This window comes from Camelus dromedarius, chromosome 34, assembly GCF_036321535.1.
Source record: "Camelus dromedarius isolate mCamDro1 chromosome 34, mCamDro1.pat, whole genome shotgun sequence".
Taxonomy (NCBI): domain Eukaryota; kingdom Metazoa; phylum Chordata; class Mammalia; order Artiodactyla; family Camelidae; genus Camelus; species Camelus dromedarius.
In genome coordinates this window covers 2,913,272-2,934,699 of record NC_087469.1, presented here as the reverse complement: position 1 = coordinate 2,934,699, position 21,428 = coordinate 2,913,272, and the positions used below count along the sequence as shown (strand labels likewise).

Here is a 21,428-nt window from a genome sequence, read left to right as displayed (position 1 = left end):
CCGCTTTTCAGCCCAGAGGTTCCTGCTTTTCCTTCTCTGCCCAGGGATCCCTGCTGTTTTCATGATGTAGGGTTTCCTGCATTTGGCCCCGTGTCCCTCCTTTTTGCCCAATTCCTGCCATTGGGCCTGTGTCTCCCTTTCTCTGCTCATCTCTAGTGGTCTGCCTGCTGTAAGACACTCTCAGCTCACCCTCTCCCACCTAACGCTCATTTTGGGTATACCGAGTTCTCCGCCAACCACAGCTGAACATTACAATAATCATTTGCTGACAAGGCCCAAGTTACCTAAATGCGTAAAACCCCAGTTTAATAGCTTAAGTGGGAAAGTACGGAATACCTGACAATGACAAATAGAAACTTTAGGGGAAAAAAATAACAAGAAAAGCAAGAGTCTGAAAAGCAACGAAGAGGGGAAAAACATCTGCTCTCTGAAATAAAAGTTTCTTACACACTGACACACGAGTGTGTTAAATCATAAAGATCATGAGCTAATTTCAGAATTGTGACCGCATCTGAAATAGAGTATTTTTAATTCTTAGTTGGTCATAAAAGAAGGGAAGTGAACCTACCTGGGGCAGCGTCAGTCAGTAAGACGCTACATTTGATTCATGCAAGGAGAGGTGCAGAAAACTAGAAAGATCTGTACCACAGAGGCTCACAAGAGGGGATCTAGAAGCCTCAATGTGAAGCAGAAGTAGCTGAGGTTAATCATGAATGGAAACTTAATTAGAACCACAAGGTAGGACTAGCCGCCTTTTTTGGGGGGGCGATGGGCAGGGGAGGTTTATGGAGGTACCGGGGGTTGAACCCCTCTACCACAGAGCTGTGCACACCCACTCCCTCAAGACTAGTTGTCTTTGGCATTTAATTGCGATTTTCATATGAATTAATTACGGCTCCAACGCACGGGCGCTAAATGTGCGCTCATCCTGCAGAGGATGGATCACTAGCCGCCGGACGAGGCAGGCCGTGGACCAGAGAGGGATGCTTGCCTTATGTGGCATCTGTGCTGCTGTGTGAGGTCAATTTCTTCATGAAACAAAAACAAACCACCATAGGGAAAATGAATCTTTTTTAATTTTTTTTTTCTCTCAGTGGCAGAATCACATAGCTGTTTTGATACGGATTTCCAGTAGGTCTAAAATACTGCTTTTCGGAGTTGAAAAAAAAAATTCCATTACAGAAACACAGAGAACAGACATGGGGCAAACGCATCACATCAGTTTATCAGATGGTTGTTCTAAACATACTCTTTGCCTTATTTTCCTATAAGAAAAGTTTGAAGGATCAGATTGGAAATTCTACTCTCAGCATACACCTACGGCTTGGGGGGAGAAAACCTAGAAGGAAAGGTTATAGTGCTGCGTCCACGTCTCTGCGGAAGCGCGCGTGTTGGTGGGTGCTCTGTGTTGGCTGGGACACTGCTAACTTCCCCAACCCAAAGGAAATCTAAAGCGTGTTCTTAAAAACAAACCATTCCTCTTCAGTGTCTTTTTCCCTTGAGGCAGAAGCTGCTTTAAGAAAGGGGTCAAAAGCTTCAATGAACAACAGTTTGTCTCTGCTGAGATGTCTGGACAGAAAATAGGCAAATTTGGTACATGGTTTAAAATATGAAACTCTACAAATTTTATAAAGTGGAACATGCACAGATTTTTTTTTTTTTTACTTCCAAATTGTCAAGTGGTCAGTTTAAATTGTTTTTAAATCTGAAAGACAAAGGACCTTAGGGAGAAAGTCATGGCTAACATATCACAGAGTATTACTGTAAAAAGCAAACAGCAGGTTGACAGCATAAAAAAAAAATTAAGTCACCATCTAAAACTGTGAACACTGTTAGAACCTAGAGTTATAGTCCAATCTTAAAAGAAAGCGTAAGTGGATGGTAACATTCAAAACTATTTTCTGTTCCTATGGAAATGATGTGATGTTATCACAATTTACAAAGCCCTGTGAATGAACGTGGTACACAGCATGTACTCCAAGGAATTTAAAATCACACACGATCACGTTCAGAACATCATTCACCAAGGACAGTCCTAAGGTGTTTAACATAATCTACACTAAAGGTTTGCAGAGAGCCAGGAGACACTGTTATTTATAAAGAGAATCACAATACAGCAAGTGCATTCACAGTATAGCTACGATTCCACTAGTCACAAGTTTTAATCTTACAGAATAAAGTTACAGTATGTGAACTTACAATATATTTGTCTTCTTTAAAACCATTTTTAAAGAAGGGCAGGTCTGTCATTTTTCAGAAGTCAAAAACCAGCAGAGAAATGTAACTGATAGATGCAGTCTTTAAAGTATTTTATGGCTAATTATATGTTAATTCTCAAAAACTACAACGGAATTTTTGGTCCATGAGGCCCTTAAAAAAAACAAAAGGTAGGTAAAGGATTCCCATTTATCAATAGAAAGTTCATGAAAAGATTTCGATATTTATTAAAACATCTTTTTACAGAATGCTTTTGGTGATTAAACACACGAAATCTCTCTAATAAATGTTTGTGGCCAGGCCAAAAACATCAGTGAATTAAGATGCTTTAATATGACTGTCTTACAATCTTCTTTTGAAGGACACCAATAACATTTTCTTTGAAGGCCAACTGAACAATAATTATTATTTCTTATATTAACACATATCAGGATTTTCTGCTTAATATGCCTGTTTCTCTCGTTCTAGGGCAGGAATCAGCAAACTATGGCCCACGGGTAAAATAAAGGTTTATTGGCACACAGCCACACCCATTCATTTACATATTTCCCGTGGCTGCTTTTCCGCTGGAAGGGCAGAGGTGAGTAGTTCACAGAGACCATGTGATTCTCAAAGCCTGAATTACTTACTGTCTGATCCTTTACAGAAATTGTCAACTCTGGCCCTAAGGGGCTTCCCAGACTGATCTAAAGTAATGCATCTGTTTCTCTACTTTGATTAGCACTCTGCTTTCTCTTATGCTAATGCACGTGTGCAGTACATGCATTTTACACTTCGTTTTATTTGTGGGTGCGTACCAAGGAGTCTGAGCATCCTAGCTGGGTTCCCATGTTGAATATATCTGGAACATAACCATTCTCTCTGGCCATAACCTGTTTTGACTTCAGGTCACCCAGGAAGTCTCCAGGAGTTGGATGGCAATAAAATGGATGCGCCACACCTAACAGAATGGCTGGGCGACTGGACGTCTTATTTGATCTTGAATAAGGAAGTTGGATAGCAGAAAAGAATAACAAAAACCAAATATACCTCAGGGTAAATGCCATGAAGTCAGAGGAAAAATAGCTTGAGAGTTTTCAAAACACACACAGACATATCCAGAGCCACCCTCCCACCTGTCACAGACTAACAACTACGACATAAAGTATATTTGTTTTATAAATATATTACTGTCTTATACATATAGATACATCCATAAAAGACATGTTAAATTATCTGTAGAATCAAAACTACTTTAAACGTTTTTTTTTTGTGTGTGTGTGTTTTAAAATTTACATGTTCTATTAAAATTATCAAAATAATTCTTCAAAAATACCAGGAATAAAACCAGCAAAGAGTTGCTTTCCATTCAAGTGGTTCTAAATCTTATCATTGGTCATCCAGACACCAGACTTGGTCATCCATAACTCAAAGAAACATAGTTCAATTAAGGAAAAGTTAGCTATCAAAAGCGTATCACTCTCCCATTTTTAATACTTTATAACAGATATGTATGCATGTATGAATGTGTGTGTGTGTGTGTGTATATATATATATATATATAAGTATATATATATAAAAACACTCTTTTTGGTTATATTACATATTCTCATAAATGAGTTTTCATAAAAACACAAAGTTCAAGTTTCTACCAGTATCAAATATTTTATACCGGTGTGCATTTCTTTCAAACGTTTAGGTCAATGGCAAACTCTATCAGGATACACAGATTGTAAAAAGGAGAGTGAAAACTTATGTATCACGTGCAAGAAAGGAGGAAATACTAAGGGCCAGAATTTGGCCAGTTGGGTACCGCTCCCTCTGTACAAAGACACAGAGACAACACTCGGGGGAGTCACTGTGTAAAGGACAGTCGCTCTCCATTACTCCGGGACAGACTGTGCCAGTCTGAATCCTTCCTCTTCTCTCAGTGGACCACTTTGGGCAGTTTCTCCACTTACTAACACACCTCTTTGGGTTATCTGTTAGCAAGTCTGGTAAAAGATACGATTAAGGTGAAAGTTTTGGCTAAAATGAAGGTTTGGGATCCGCTATGGATTTAACTTTAACGATGGACCCTTTCATTTATTGCTTTAGATCATTAAGAAATTGCAGTATCTAAAGTCAGCCAAACATCTCATTCGTCAGCTCTGAAAGCAAAACTGGTGCTTCAGAAAAACCGAAAAAAAAAAAAAAAAAAACAACCCAAAACAAAACAAAAAGGGGGTCAGGGGACAGACTGCCTCTTGACATAAGAAAACTGCAGTTTCTTAACTGGGTCACTTACACTGAGGAATTTCAGTGTGGCTGTTCAGAGCTACTCACTTCGGGACAGGTGGTGGCAAGCTCCACTGCTGTCCACAGTCTACACTCCAGGAAGCGGTGACCCAGAGTTAGCTAAAGGCATTAGGAAGTCAAATTAAAGGCCATGATAGCCATTTCACCTAAGATCTCATTTAAATGAATTTAATCAAGTTTGGCAGAATCTCCAAGTAATTAAAATGCAGAAATTAAGAAAACGGAAGCAAAACCTACATGTATCATTTTAAAATGATTTCATACTTAAATTAAAAAAAAAAGCTTAGAATAAATATAACTGAAATGAAAGGTACCTCACGTTTGTAACCCTATTTTTGGCACTGGGTTGGCCTCTACATTAAACTTGTTACAGAGAGTGACCGACAAAATCAGGTGAACGATTTCTCAAGTGAGCGGGGCGCTCCGGGGCCGCGCCTGGGTCTGGCGTGGGTGGCAGCGCCCGTGTCCCCTCCCGGCAGCGAGGGGCACCCCACCGCACAGACGGCAGCAGCCACTGCAGAGAACCCCACCTTCCTGAATTAGGTTTGCTGAACACGGTTCAGATTATTGGATATGTCAATATGCACAATGCCTTTTAGAAGCATTTACTGAAACCCAAATCCTACTGCATGCGACACACGGTGTCACATGAGTAGTGAAAATGTTGTCCTAGTCAAAGGTGCTTGGACGTAATTTTCAGGCAGCATTTTACCTTTATTTTAAGTTCACGCTAGATAAGTTTTAGGAGAAAGAAAATGCCAATAAATTCATTGACTCTATTTTAATATATAAAACTAAGACAGACACTTTATTTACCTAAATTGTTACTTTTATTTTCTACCCTACTCTAGACTTCAATTTTACCTTAAAATTTTGCATTTAAATAAGGGATAAAATGTTGCCCAAAAGTCTAATCGTAGTTACACGTTTGTGTTTTAACTAGATCTACAAATCAAAATAGTTCTTATAGTTAAAAAGATACAATTTGTATCAACAGTAAAAGGTATCTTCTGGTTTTTCAGGGCTTTACTTCCAGCTCTGGCAGGTAAAGACCAGGATAACCGGACAAACAGGCAGCCTGCAGAGTGTGTTACACTCAGCAACATTCACAAACTGGAGGCAGCGTGAAGTCGTGCCAGTGACACTGCCGTCTGCCACTCACCACATCGTCTACCTCCTAACCGACAGAAAGGAACCCACACCCAGCAAAACCCATGACTGTGAAACCAGAAATATCCTTTACTAATACTAGAACAGACTCTAGTCTGTATCTAAAAACTACACTATTTGTGGCAAGAATCTGGCCTTAATAATATAACTGACCCCCCAAAAAACTACCTTCAGGAAAATGGAAAATATACAGTATCTTACAAAAATTTTAAGTTACCATTTACAACTCCTCCATCACCATTTCTATAGTGCAGTATCAATAAATGTTGCATATCCTCAACACGTAAAACCACCTCAGGCCAGCCTTGATAAATAGCAGGAAAGCTAAAGAGTATATTAAATATAAAAGTTGCATTGAGAATAATTAGATTCATTAAAAACGGGCAAGTACTGTGAAAGGGTTATTTTATCCAGTATTGTTGTGCCCCCAAACAAAAAGACAAACACATTAAAAATACAGGTTAATGGAAATCTAGGAATTCAATTCCAGGTCTACTGTCTAGAAGCACATCACAGCTGGATAACAAGCTCTAAACTGTAACAGTTACGGCTTTTGCCTTTTTTTATAAAAAAAAAAAATGGAAACAATTTTTTCCATTGATTGCATCTGCCTTCCTGTAAGTCAACCATATTAAATTAACTAATTACTTAACACAAAATATCCAAACAAAAATAAAACAGTGAAAAGTGCCACATTTGTAAATCATTCTAATATATACTGTTACCCATTTCAACATAAACTGGTAACTTACATTTTGTTAAAAATATAAAGTCAGTGCTGTAGTATATCTTTGTTTCTATAAATAATGATTATAGCACAAAGAAGCCCACTTTCCCCAAATAAAAATAACTTAAAAAGCTGTAAAAGATTCCAATTAAGCTCGGCTTGAAAAAATAGTCTGCTAGGTCTAGTCAAATGTTCAACATTCTGAAGGTATTGGAATTGCTTGCAATTGATAGACAAACACCAAGTTAATAAACCATGAAACAAGGATTAAAAAGTGCTGCATATAAACCCCTGATGCACCAAAGATTAATATCAAAGATCACAGACACATCTAATAAATCAAACTGGAAAAACTTCCAGCCAAGGATATATAGCTTTAAAAAGGAAAGGTTAAAAAAAAGTTTGAATGTAAAGCAATCCCGTGATACTTCCACTATGTGGGGCTGTACATACAGATTCCATGATACAGTATTTCACATAAATGGATACTATATAACCTCCTTGCCGAGAAGGAGATCACATGTGCTATTGTAGCAAACCTCCCTCAGCATTTGAGCTGAACAAAAAACTACTAAAACACCACGAAGATGCATCAACTCTCAATAACCCAGCTGCGATTTCTCCACCAAAATGGCTGCAGCCAGCTGCTGGGCGTCGGTCACGTGAGGGTTCCTTTTCATGACAATTCTCACCAGGTCGGGCGGGAAGATGTTGCACAGGTTGATGTATACCTTCTCCCGGTTGTCCTGGTACCTCGGCGGGTCCGGCGGCACCCCGCAGTACGGGAGCCGCCAGGCCGGCTCCTGCGGCTCGGGGAGGCTCTGGAAGGCGCACTGCTCGTAACACGGCTGCGTGGGGTTATCCGGCAGCGAGTAGGTCTGCCGGTAGCCGTAGGCGTCCAGCCCGTAACCCGGCCGGTCCCAGCCCCCCAGCCCTTCCTGCCGGGAGTAAGGCTTCCTCTGCCTGGAGGGAGAGCTGTCATACAGCCGAGAGTCAGAGATGCTGTCTATTCTCGTGGCCACCAAGGAGCGCCCGAGGTGCGGGGCCTTGGCGTGAGACGCGCCGGGGGGAGACGGGTAGTCGCCGGGGCAGCTGGACCGCGCCCCCACGGCCGGGTGCTGGAGGTGCACCGCCAGATGCGGGAGAGGCGGCTTGTGATGGTACTTTGGCTCTTCGAGACTGTAACTCTGCACTCTGGTTAAGGGGTCGTGGAAGTTCTGCAGGAACGGCTGGGCGTTAAGGCGGCTGTGAGGGTGCATGTGTTGACACTTCAAGTTCTCCTCCAGCTGGGGGTCCGGAGAGCTGACGTAGGACCGGTCGTTGTACCCCGCGTACGAGTCGCTGCTCCCGCAGCTCATGCTCCCTTCACTGCTGCAGTCAGAGGCCACCGAGCTCACCCTGTGCTCTGTGTCTAAGGAGAAGCGCCTCTCGGGACTTCGCGGGCCTGAGATGCTCAGAGCTGAATATGCATTCAACATCGAGTAATACCCAACGTCAACAGGCGAGTCACATTTTGGATACTGTTCATAAGGCATTGGCGTTCCATGAGTTTTGGTTGCCATCATCATTGGAGGATATTGTCCCTGTGGTCTTTGATCCTGAGGTGGGAAGTGAACTCCAGATGGAAGGCCATTGCTTAGAGACGTAGTGCTTTGGGGTTTTGCAGGCGAAGCGGCCGGGATGCTCACCAGGGAGGGGACGGACCTGGTCTCCAGTTTGTTTTTGGTGGGAAGCTTCTCCTCTAGGTCTTGGTAGCCCTGAGTCCTGATGCTTGGGTCCGACTGCCTCTTTGGAGCACCTCGCTTGGCATCGGAAGTGCTGTCGGCCTTGGTGCTGCAGGGGACGCTGTTGCTTTTCACCAGCCCTCCTTCACTGGCCGTCTTGGCTGCTGTGTTTCTGGACATGGCACGAAGTTCATCAGCCACTGACCGCTGGGGCTGGCTGCCCCTTTCGGGGTGATAATACTTGCACTTGTGTCCATAGGTACACTTCTTCCCTAGGAAGAGGAAGACCAGTTAGGCAAAGGATGTCCTGCTGGAGCCCAAGCATCAGTTTGGCACTACTCTCTTAAACTGGGGAAAAAACAAAGGTGGCCGGGCTATGAGCTACTCTGAGCCTTGCTTTGGAGAAACGCCACGCTGCAGTCCCCCACGCCAGTGCTCCCAAGAGCAGCTGGAAAGTCGGCTGGATGAGCCACGACCGCCTCCAGAGCTTCTGCTTAATACCCCTTCACACGCGTGTCCCCAGCTCCTACCTGCCCCTTCCCTTCCTGTATGACTTTGTAATCAGGCAGGACGTTCTGTTCTGAAGAGCACAACGTACCGCCGTAATGTGACAAAACCATGCTACTCTGATGTGCATCCGGATGTGAGAAGGCCACATTTTTATCTACCTGAAAACTAACTTCGTGCCAAATTAACTGACTCTTTGGAACCATGTTTTAATTCAGGGAAATGCATTTGCATGGAACCCAACTCGGTAAAAACAGTTTTTCATGCCTAAGATGTTTTCTTAGATTTCATCACAATCAAAAGAACCACATACTATGCCATCCAAAATTTTAAGTGTTTATTTTTAATAATAAAAGTTTAACAACATACTGTATTAAATACTCATAAAGAAGGTTACCATATGGACAAGGCTGCTTTTTGTGCTCAGGAACAATAGGTTTCTTCCTCAGAAAATTGTCCAGGCTTGGGCCGTGTCTCCCAAGGGGGTCATCGGGGGGCATGAACCTGTCGGGGACATACACAACATTATCTCTAAGGAGCAGGTGGGTAATTTAATTCCGAAGATGGAATGTGAAGATTATTCACCCTAAGGTATTTTTTTGAAATTTTAATCCATGTATTTTAATTCAACATTTATGGTATATTAAAAAAAAAGTAGTACAGGTTTTCTTCATGAAAACAAAATTCAAATGTTTCAAGCTGAATTTGTATTTGTCTTAATTCAAATAAGTGTTGAGTCTAGCATGTTCTAGACTTAGTTCTTCCTTCCTCTCAGTCTTGGGATTTTGTAAGGACTGTAGAGAATGACCACGGTGATGACTTAGGAGAGCCTGATAAACACTAAGCCTGGGAAGCAGCAGGTGGGGTGGCAGCAGGAGGGGCTGAGGGAGAGAAGGGAGCGGCAGGAGGGCTGAAGGGAAGGCGGAACTACCTGAACACCTGCTACGTGTCAGATGCCTCACACACACCACTTCATCGCATCGTAATGGTAACCCCTGGACGTGTTAGCTCCCCTTTACAGATGAACACACTTTTCTAATCGAGGCTTAGATGAATGAGATATTTTTTTTTTTTATCTATGGCATTGTCAAGATTCAATTCTGTCTAACTCCTCTTCCATGCTTTTCTCACCGTAATCAGGTACTTCTCAGTTGACATAGAAAAAATCTGAAGGAAATAAACTTATTATTTTGTCTGGAGTGTCCAACAGAAGCAAGAATTCATGGCATGAATATTGTCAAGAACTTATGATTGAAGAGTTTTACTACTAAGCTATGTCACTGTGTGAACATGAAATGAACGAAGTGCTTACCCACAAAATGGGAATAATGCATGAACTCTTAAGGGAGTATCAACGTGCCTGAAATAACACTTAGCAACTATGATGCTTAATATTATGAAAACAATGTGGTAACATTAAACGTTTAACAACAGAAAACAAAATCACTCAATCCCACAATCTTAATACAATTATTTTCCACTTGTGTGTTGCATGGTCATTTTTCTGTTCGCACACAAACACAATTTTAATTTTATGCTTTGTCTTTTTAACATGAATATTTTCCCATGTTTCTCAATAGCTTTCATAATCACAATTCTAAATAGCTGAATAATATTCCACCAGGAGATGTATCGCAATTTAATAGCTTTCTTTGTTGTAACTTTACTTGCCTTTGAATCCTTGCACCTTGAAGTTATAAATATACAGAAATGAACATATCTGGCCCTCCTCTTTTCCTCATTATATATTCCAAGAAATGAGATTACTGGCTTGAGAGGCTGTTTTTAAGACTTCTGCTGATCCAGGCCAAACTATCAGTTTATATCTTTAACAGCATGAGGCATATGCACAAATGTTTTTTAATTCTGTGAATTAAGTGGGTGAAAAAATATACTCTTTGTAGATTTAGTTTGCATTTTTGATTATCAGGAGGTGAGCTTTTCCCACGTACTGGTAAATACAGTGACCCCTGGACAACATGGTTCTGCACGGTGCAGGTGCACAACAGATACTTGGGTTTTTTCCCCAGTAAACACAGACCACAGGGCTGGCGCCGCGTGTGTGGAGGGCCGGCTACCAGGCTACATGCAGATCTTTGACTGTGCAGGGGTTGGGGAGTTGGCACCCCTACGCCCCATGATATTCAAGGATCAACTGTATACTTATTTCTCAGGAGACCCGCTTGCACATGTCATTTGTCCATTTTATTGACTTAATCATGACTAGAGTCTTACATTGCTATAATATTAAAAAAAAATCAAAAGATAAATGAACTTACATATAAAACAGAAGCAGACTCACAGACGTAGGAAACAATTTATGGTTCCCAGGGGGGAAGGGGGTGGGAAGAGATAACCTGGGAGTTTGAGATCTGCAGATACTGACTGGTATATATAAAATAAATAAACACGTTTATGCTGTAGAGCACAGGGAACTATACTCGATATCTTATAGTAGCTCACGGTGAAAAAGAATATGAAAATGAATATATGTGTGTTCATGTATGACTGAAGCATTGTGCTGTACACCAGAAACTGACACAGCGTTGTAAACTGACTGTACCTCAATAAAAAGAAATCGTATATTTAAGTATGCTGTCACTGCTCTAGGCAGACACTGAAAGGCGGTGTTCTGGCGGTCAGAACGTTCTCCGTCTGCATCCTCTGAGGGTGGCCAGTGTCCCTACGTCAGCTGCTGTGGGTCACTCACACAGCCGCAGGAGACAGGGAGTGGAGGGCAGCCTGTGCCTCACACGGGGCCTCCGGAGGCCTGAATGCAGTTTTCCTGACTCCCACTGAGGGTGAGGGGGGTCAGTGGTTGGAGGAAACCTGTCTTAGGGCTGGTCAGTGGCAGGGAAAGGGCTTCTGTAGCAGACGCCTGGGGTGGTTAAACTTGCAGGGAAGCAGTATTACCATAGGTAAGGGGTTTTACTTACTTGTCATTGACGAATGAGTACATTAATAATCGCTCATCTATGAACTTTTTCCATTCTGGTTTTTCATTTGCCAAATCCCTGTAGTTGTCATTGGACACGATTATCCCGTCCGACTCGAACGCCAGCTTCACGATGAACCTGTCGTCATAGCACACCACTCGTCTGCCCTGCACGCGCCGGGACGGCGTGAACACCAGGACCTTCTCCTTCTCTAGTTTACGCAGAATTTCTTGATCTGCAAGAATAATCAGGGTAGAATTTCAGGAATAAACACATACGAAGTGTGTCCAGCAACTTTCTTACAATGTGAGTGTTTGTCACACGAGCTGGATGCATGTGACCATTTAACCAGGGACTGTGGTTCCAGTTTGTAGACGCTGCAACATTTGTAACTCCCAGTGACATTTTTTCCTTCAGGATTCTCAATAAAAACAGGTGTTAAAAATAGCCCAAAAAGTGAACTTGAAAAATGCAGAAAGTTTAAAACTTTTAAAAGCTTTAGAAACTTTAAAAGCGTGAAACTTAAACATGACCGAGCCAATCTGATTGTCGTGACATGAAGCCTTCGCATGACAGCTGGAGTCACCAGCACTGCCGGGTGAATGGGGCCTCTTACAGGTTCCTAACAAAGCAACGCCACCCTCACAAAGCAGCTGTGCTGGGTTAAGGAGTGAGCAACAGGTTCTCTCCGCCACATCTGGTGATTTTGTAGTTCTGTTTTTCTGCCTGCTGGATGTGATGGTGGGAGAGTCTGAAAAGTAGAAGAGGTCGCGGTGTTAAAGGGAAGAGTCTTAAGATGCAGACATATCAGAGAGAGGGGGCAGCGACGAACCACTGTCACGGGCGTGGCCACTGACTGTGCTGGGCCCCGTCCTGTGGAGCAGGTGCTAATAGAGGCCAGCAGTCTTGTGGGGGCTGGACTGAGCGGATAAGAGATGAGAAGTGATTATGTGGGGAAAACAGCCTTTTTTTTTTTTTTTAAAGTGGACAGGTAGGGGAATACCCATTTTCTCTTTGGCTGGCACACTCTTAACGGCACTCGGTAACTCTACAGCCTTGTTTAGTGATTTTAAATAAAGATGCTAGAGTTCATGTTTAGGTTAATGATGAAAATTCGCTCCTCACCATGCTTCTTCCTCCTGTGGCTCCCCCCTCCCTGACTTCCCACCACTGTAAATTCTGGTGCAGAGTGCCAGGAATAAGCAGACAGATGTCATGATTTAAAAAAAAAGGTTCACTTCCCAATGCTTATTAACTGGAGTTACTTTTTTTCAGTCTCTCTCTTCAGTGGATAATTACTATGTGCCTCCTCTCTGCTGGGTACGGTGCTAAGGGTCAATGGCTCCCAAGATGAAGGATGCTCTCTCCTCAAGGAGGCCTCAGTTACTGGGCTGGACGAGCCTGTAAACTAGGTGGGCAGGGGTTGTGACAGCCACAGCAGAAGGATGAGATGGTGTGAGCGGAGGGGAACGGAAAAGTGACATGGATACAGATTCCATGCCGTTTCAGACAAATGAGTTCATTAAGACCAGAAAAAGGCTTAGAAAAGCAGCAGAGCAGAAGTGGAAGAAATACGGGTGTGAGAATCAGCAACGCGAGGATCGGTCCCAGCTCCGGCCACTCTCTCTTCCTGGCAGTCGCAGTCCTACTGAGCCCGTTTCTCCATGTCCTCAGATGTGCCCTGCAGGCTGTGAGGAGGGGGTGAGTTCCCACCTGGGAGAGCACATGGCACGGAGCCCCGCAAGCTCTCAGCACACACCGTGGCTTTCAACTGGAGTTTGTTTAACAGACGCACGAAATTGTTGACCTCTTTTTAAAAATCACAGGAAACCAGTACAAAACCAAAAGCCCAGTCTCAACTACAGGATTCGCCACATGATAACTACTGTGTGTGTCCCCTGACAAACACTTTGAGGGCAGGTGCCCCGCTTACCTGTGTACCCACCAGCGCTCAGCACAGAAAGCGCATCTGTTAGCAGATACCCTATGAGTGTCCCTGGAACAGACAAATAAGCTACTTAAAGACGGACAGTCTGATGCCTTCCAGTTGATGCCCTGTCTGAGTTCAGGCTTAATCCACGGCACTTTCCTTGTGGGAGTGTCTACTCGAATGGGACGTGCCTGCATCCTGGGAGTGACTGGAGGGGTGATGTGGATGGTGGCCCAGCAGTCACCACCATCCTGCTTAATCTGCATTTCTTTAACAGCTGAGGAGGTTAAAAGGACTAATTAGGAAGATAATTAGTGATAATTAATTAGGACCAATAATCCTGACTTAAATAAAGATGGGTTCAGTATTGCTGTAAGTTAACTGAGTCCCTCGTTCCTAGCACAGTGCCTGATACACAGCTTAGTGCTTGCTTGTTAAATATTTGCTAAATCAATGGAAGACTGTGCAAAGCGTGAGTCTGTACCTAAATCTGAGAACTTTAAGATGTTTCTTATCAAGTCTCTTTTTTGGCACAGTGAAGAAACACTGGACTCTTCCTTGTACCAGGGATCGGCTGCGTGAGGGCTTCAGTCAAGAGAATTATTCCTGGAGGAGAAGACTCCTCACAGCCTCTGACAACAGTCGCACACATTTTACAAAGCACACTGCCTGCTGAGAGCCGACCCAGAGACCAGCAGGCAGGCTGGCCTTTAGGGCTGAAGCTCAGCCACGCCTCGCACGGAGTGCCCCGCTTCCCCTTTTTCTTGATTCCGCATTCCTTTCATGCTCCAGAAGCTTTCTAATCATTTACATGTTTCAATACTGTTTTCTTCTTTTTCAGTTGATCTATCTCCCGATTATTGCTGTATTCCAAATTTCCTGTAAAAAACTTGCCAAGTAAGAAAAAGTACTAAGAAGTGAGGAGAAAACAAGACGTTGTAAAGCCACGACCCAGAGGCAACTGCTGACGATATTCTGGCATATTTTCTTCTAATCGTTTATTAAGCACTTACTTCCTTCTGTTGCTGAGACGTTCGATGTCCACGTAGGTATGTATGTATATTTGTGCACACACCCACACAATAGTAAAGCCTGCCTTTTGTGTAAAAGAGCACATCCTGAGACCATTAAAAACTCCACCTAAATATTCTAATACTGCATATCCTATCATATAGAGACATACTAATTTATGGAGCCACTCTTCTAATGGATGCATGGTTTGTTCCCATTTTTTTCTCTATTGTGAGTTACATTACACTGAATGTCATTGTGGTCAAAAATCTTTGCCTGTACTTCCGTCTATTTTCTGGGGAAGTATTCCCAGAAGGGGAACTAGTAGACTCAAGTATTAACATTTCAAGACCAAACCGTTTTCCAGAAAGGCTGTCATGATTTATGTTTGCACGGAAGTGTGGGAGTAATTCCCTCGGGGCACTGAGTATTACCAGGTTTTTTAAATCTCTGCTAATTTCACGGCTGAAAAACAAATTGTTTAAATTTGCATTTATATAATTACTAATGAGGCTGAACATTTTTTTGTTTTCTGTTATTTGGTACTTACACTCTTCTGTGAGCTGTCTGTTCTTATTACCATGTTATTGTTTTATCAGTGTGTGAGAGATCTTTATATGTTAAGGACATGGATTTTTTTAATTTACTGTATTTTTTCTTAGGCAAATAAAAAAAGTCTTATTGAAGAAAGTTTCCCAAAATACAGACGTTTGATCCAATTAAATCAATCTCTTTGTAATTTCTTCTAAAATTTTTAAATTTAGAAAGATCTTCCTTAGCCAAAGACTAAAAATAATCTCTAATAGAGATTTGATAATTAATTCTTCAATCATCTGGAATTTATTGCTATATGGTGTGAAATAAGGATCTAAATACGTATATTTTTTCCAAAGTTATCCAATGTCTTGGAACTACTGACAGACTTAAGCCCACGTCTCCCACTTCACAGTTTATATAGGCTAGAGTCTGATTCCAGGGCTCTGAGCCGCACCATAACTTGTCTATGGATTCTTATGCTAATTTAACAATTATAGATAAAAATAAAGTCTTAAAATAATCTTCCCTTTAAGTACACGCTGGGTGGTCTCTCCATGTGTTTCTGATTTGAAAAGCGTTTTCGTCACACACGTTCCTCAGCTTTCGTTAATGCTGGAGGTGGAGAGAGTTGGGGGATGGGCTAGATACTGACTGAGAAACTTGTGCAAAGTGTTCAGCAACAATAATGAACAGCGACAGGGAACATCTTTGTCTGACGCTCATACATTTCAAGATGACAAGATAATGCGAAATACAGGGACTTTACTGGAATCGAGTCGTTTCCTTCTACTTGACACCAGACAGCATACCCCCGGGGTCTCACAGGTCTTTTCTGATCTGCAGTGGCCAGCATCTGATTGTCACCTAGTCGAACTTCCTACAGGAAGTGAGAAAATGGGAGTCCAAAAAGGGTCAAGTGTGTTGCTCAAAGTGCCACGGCTAGTACCTGGCACAGCCAGGATTTGAATCTAGGTCTCCTGACGCCCAGCATGTCTCTAAAGGTCAGAATTTTTATAAAACTTGAAGTCTCCAAGTAAAAAACAAACAAACGAAAAACTGGCATACATAGAAAGGATTACTTGCTTATTAGTTAACATAAACAGTTTTTAAACTCGAAAACTTTTACTTCCCACCCAAGAGAATGTGGCAGTCACACAGGCTGAGTAAACAAAAACAGGTAAACATATTATTCAAGGAGACACCTGCAGGGGTCCCCACGGGAGCTAACAGGCTCACCTGTAATGAGAGCGTCGGGCCGGGACTGCTCCTTTCTCCAAGCAGGAACGAAGACTGTAACATCTTTGTGGCCTCTTTCCAAAAACCAATCCACCGCCAATTTTATTCCTCGGCAGGAAAATACTTCTTTGTTTCCATGGCTGAAAGATAATTTTAGAGCACTTAAAACACAACAAAACCCAAATTCAACTCAATTAATTCAAATCTGTAAACAGAAACATTAAGATAATTAAAACAGTGATAAGAAATTCAAATTGAAGATGGGGTTTCATGGCTCAGGGAAGTATTAAGATAACTGAGCAGGGGACAAATCTGTGAGAAAAAAGAAAAAGAAAATTGGCATGATTATTGTGGGGAGAATAAAGAAAAGTGAGCTTTCAAATGTGAAGCTGTAAATACAGGTTAACTAGTTAGATACACGCTCTTTTCAAGAGGATAGGGGAAAGAAGCTTCAGCCCCAGCAGGAACAATTCCAGCTAAAGGTAAAAAAATCATATACTATATTCAGTATCTCGTAGTAACCCATGGTGAAAAAGAATATGAAAGCGAATATATGTATGTTCATGTAAGGCTGAAGCACTGTGCTGTACACCAGAAGTTGACACAATATTGTAAACTGACTACACTTCAATTAAAAAAAATATATATATTTATATATAAAAGTTATATAGAAAAAAAATCTCTAAAAACACTGGAGTACGAGTTTCTCAAAACTTTTCATTCTCAAGAGTTCTTATGCATATAGTTCAATCCAACGCTTAGGTAAAGCACAACAGCTATCAGGTGGCCAACGTGAAACAATGTATACATGCGCTCTCAAAGGGGAAACTCAATGCTTAATCTCATACAAGGAATACTTTCCATGTCCTTCCATGAAAAGACACCTGGTTTAGCAATATTGTGTTGGACAAGGATTAATGATGACCAAAGGGTATTCAAAATTGGATCAGCAGTTTAGTACCTAAAAGACAATGCCCAACTAACGGTATAGCCACTCAGTTTTTATCTAGCACCAGCCTCTGGACTTGAGCACTTTAACCTAATAATTCAAAGTAATACTTACTCTAATTCTAATGTTTTTAAAGAAACAGTCTCTTGCTTTGAATGTGATACATTATTTAACAGTTTGAGCTCTGAAGGCCCCATTCTTATATAGAAAGGAAACATCTTTATTTCTTGGGACTAAGGAGGGCTGAATGGAATAAGGTAAGTAAATGCTCTGTTAACTTTTAGCACAAATCAAGCATTAGGTATATTAATATATTGTTCGAGGGGTCCCATGGGAAGCACCAGAACCATCTAAACATGGCTAATCACATTTGAAGGACAGAACAGAAATAGACCAACTTGCATTGTCGATGCTGAAGGCTATAAATGCAAACTGTTCATGCTCCACAGAGCTGTCATAGTGGTCCGGGACAAGGTTAGAGGTAAAATTAGATGCAATGGAAGTTTCAGAGAAAAGGGTAAGGGAAAGGGGAGTCTGAGGTACATTTTCTAGGTAAGAAGAGTTACCTCATAGCCTCGATAATATCCCAGCAAATGATACAGAGTGATGTTAGGTTTCACGGAAAATAGTGAAATTTCATCAGTCTTCGGAAAAACTACAGAAAATGATAGTTATCATCTCTTGCCAGGATAAGTAGGCTAACTATTCCTAAATGCAAAACCCAGCTTGCTAAGACCTAACTATTTTTATTTTGCATTAATGCTTTGAAAATCTAAGGGTATTATGTTCTGCTAGTCAGCAATGGCATTTCGTTAACTGACACTTGAGCATTTAATTGCTTCTGGCTTTAAAGAGAGGACTGCATTAGCATTTTCTTCCAGGTGACTTCATTTGGTAAAAGTAACCATCATATTTTACTGTAGAAATAGAAGATTTTATCTTCTAATTAAAGAACTTTCATGAAATCTAAGCTGTGTAAACAGCAAATCACTTACAATCCCGGGACACGGATCCCACAGATGCTAACACAGGAACTGTACCATATGCAACACTGACAAGAAAGGTTGTTCTCAGAATCTGCTCCTTCCCCTCCACCCACAGCCCTAGTGCCATCCCACATAACCTCCTGGGGAGAAGGGCCACGCTGCGAGTGGCAAACAGAAACATATGAACTTTCATGGACCCACATCAATCTCTCACCTTGTTATTTGAGGGGAAAAAACCCTGCCTCCAACATTTAAGAAACTGTAGTCAAGTTTTCTGTTACTTGCAACTAAACGCATCCTTAATGGCTACCTTAGTCATACCATAAACCAAAAGAAAACTGGCAAAGCTCTATTACTATCAGAAAAAAAGATATTATAAGGAAAAACATTACTAGGGATAAAAAGATATTACATAATAGTAAAAAGGGAACAATTCACAAGGAAGCTGTAGTAACGGTGAACCCAATGTCCACGTGAGTGGTGCAAAAGATCACAGAATCAACAGAAGAAATGAACAAGTCCACAATCCTACTAGTTGGCAGGGGGAGCAGAAAACATTTAGTAAGAATATATATAACTGAATAATCAATTACAAGCTTGATCTAGTGGACATACACAAAGCTCCACACCAAATTAGGAAGGAGAAAATCTTTCCAAGAATACATGGAACAGTTAGAAAATGAGCTGTGTACTAGGCCACAGAACAGATTCCCACTGACATCAGAAAGCTGTGTCATACAGACAACGTGCTATTAAAAAAGTCGTGTTGATATATACCAGCAAGCCAATTAAAACTTTTAGTTTTGAAAATGATCCCATGTAGTTTGCTGTACAGGAACCACACCACAGTAAAGGTGTTTAAAAAAAGATCGCATTTGTTATAGTAACAAAACCCCAACAAATCTAAAGAAGAACAGATATTGCAGAAGTTGTATAGAGAAAATGAAAACTGAAAACCTGTATTAAAGGGCACAAGAGGAGGCCTAAACGAAAGGAAAAACACACCATCTTTGCGGGTGGTTAAGACTCAGTTTATGAAGGTGGCAATTCTCTAATCTGTACGTGCACTGAAGTCCCAATAAAAATCCTCAGAGGGTTTTCTATGGAACTTGAGAAGCTGATCCTGAAATTAATATGGAAAAGCAAAAAGCCGCGGATAGTGAAGCAATTCTGAAGAACAAGGAAGGAGGAACCTCCCCATTAGCTCCCAGTACTTTAGTATGGAACGACAGAAATCCAGTCAGGTACAGGCAAAGATTAAAAAACAGAAACGTGATGAGCCTAAGATGACACACACACTTGTGTATAAATGATAAGTGATACCATAAATCGATGAAGAAAAGATGGGCCATTTAAGAAATGGTACTAGGGCAATTGGTTATTTATGCGGAAAAAAAATAAAATTGAATTTTTAAAATCTCATAACCTACACAAAACCAATTGTGTACAGAGCAAAGATTTAACTTTGAAAATATCGTAAAACATCCAGAAGACGTTACAGGAGACGTTCACAGCAGGAGAGGGAAGTGACTCTGAAAGAAAACACAACCGCATACAATCAAGGAAAAGAAGGACGCCTTTGAGCACGTAAAGACTCCATAAACAAAATAAAAATGCCGCAGACTGGAAGAAGCCATTTGCACCATACAGGATGGATGAAAAGAGTGGGACTCAGGATACATAAAGCATTCCTGTATCTTGAGAAGGGTAACCAGTTTTTTCTTTTTTAAGGCAATAGATACGAACAGTGAATTCACAAAAGAGGAAACCCAAATGACCAACAAACATATGAAAAGATGCTCAACAGAAGAAATGCAAATTAAAGCCACCACTTCACACCCATCAGACTGGAAAAAAACAAAGACTGCAAACACCAGATGTTGCCAAGGAAGTGAGAGAGCAGGAACTCATCCATCACAGGTGGGAGTGTAAGCTGGTATGAGTTGCCAGGAGGGCAGTTAGGCAATACTAAATTCGAAGGCGTGCTTTCTCTAAAACATAGTAATTCCACATCCAGGTATCGTCAAACCCCATAGTTACCTGAAGTCAGATTTAAAGCGATTAGCAGTTGGCCCAGCCTTAGATCTCGCAAAGGAGAAGGGGAATGTCTTCTCTTCTGTGGGGTGTGCGGGAAGGCAGACAGGCAACTGGGGATGTGCGGGGTTGGTCCCTGCGTCTCCGATACTTTCCCAGCCAGTTCTCTCCTGATCAGGCCAAAGAAATGAACTGACGACAAGGAAATCCCTGGCATGGCCGCTGTAAGTCTTGGAAGTCCCTGCCAGCTGCCAAGGCCCAGAATCACCCCTAGGAACAGCAACAGCCTGAGCAGACAACTACCAGGTGGCTCCAGACTGCAGGTGGGGCAGCCCTAGACTGGGAGAGGGCTGCGGGAGCCTGCACCTGACCTGACCTTACTGGGGCGTGTGGAAGGACGTGACTAATCGTGTGTGCTGGGTTGGACATAAGGTCCTACATAACTGCAGGAGGCTCTGATACAGAATTACAAGAACAGAGTCAGCCTGATTTAAAAAAAAATTACGAAAAACAGGATATCAGAGTGAGCACAATGTCGCTGTCGCTACTGGTGTGAATTAACTGTCTGCTGAGTGTCTTCTAAAAACGCAGGATGATGTTTATAAACTGAAGCCTTAATTCGACATAAATAGAGAAGAAAACTCATTATAGTTCTGTGGCCACTTACGGGCTGTATCTGCATGCATTTAGGGCTTTTTCCCCTCAGTAGTAAAAATAGCTAATTCTATATTTATGAACCGGCATGTTCCTCTGGGCCTTAATTTCTTTTTTATTTCAACAATTTGGCAATAAGGACGTTATACCTCAAGTGAGTCCTGCTGCTGGTGAATTTGTTAGCAGATTTGTGGCCACTGCTGATTACGCAGGAGACCTTGAGTGCTTGCTGAAAGTGTCCTTTGGCTGAGTGGGTTTGGGTTCCCAGGGAAAATGCCAAATTGTCACTGCAAATTCGGAGTTACTATTGAGCAAAATGGGTAACGCGGACTTGGAGGTTGCATGTGATTCAACGCTGGCTTTAATGAAGAAAAATACAAGGAGCCTGCCAGCAGGTCTCTTTTTTAAAAGGCTGATTTTACTGTCATGTTTGGAATAGGCATGTTTATAAAAATTCTGCTTTGCGGTGGCCAGAGGAAGGCTCATTTGAAGTAGACAAACTGGTATACTTACTACAGATTTTTAGAAAAGGA

At 41.8% G+C, this 21,428-nt stretch overlaps 1 protein-coding gene across 1 annotated transcript in view; it reads right to left on the bottom strand.

Annotated features, from left to right (window-relative positions):
• Positions 1–1,054: 1,054 nt before the first annotated feature.
• Positions 1,055–21,428, bottom strand: part of ZC3H12C (zinc finger CCCH-type containing 12C) — a 67,158-nt gene continuing 46,784 nt past the window's right edge. The window contains exons 3-6 of the mRNA XM_031443760.2: positions 16,273–16,412; positions 11,559–11,793; positions 9,020–9,126; positions 1,055–8,387 (exon numbers count right to left, since the gene is read on the bottom strand). Of these exons, the coding sequence (XP_031299620.2) occupies positions 6,991–8,387; positions 9,020–9,126; positions 11,559–11,793; positions 16,273–16,412 (1,879 nt within the window). The 3' untranslated portion in view covers positions 1,055–6,990. The remainder of the gene's footprint in view (positions 8,388–9,019; positions 9,127–11,558; positions 11,794–16,272; positions 16,413–21,428) is intronic.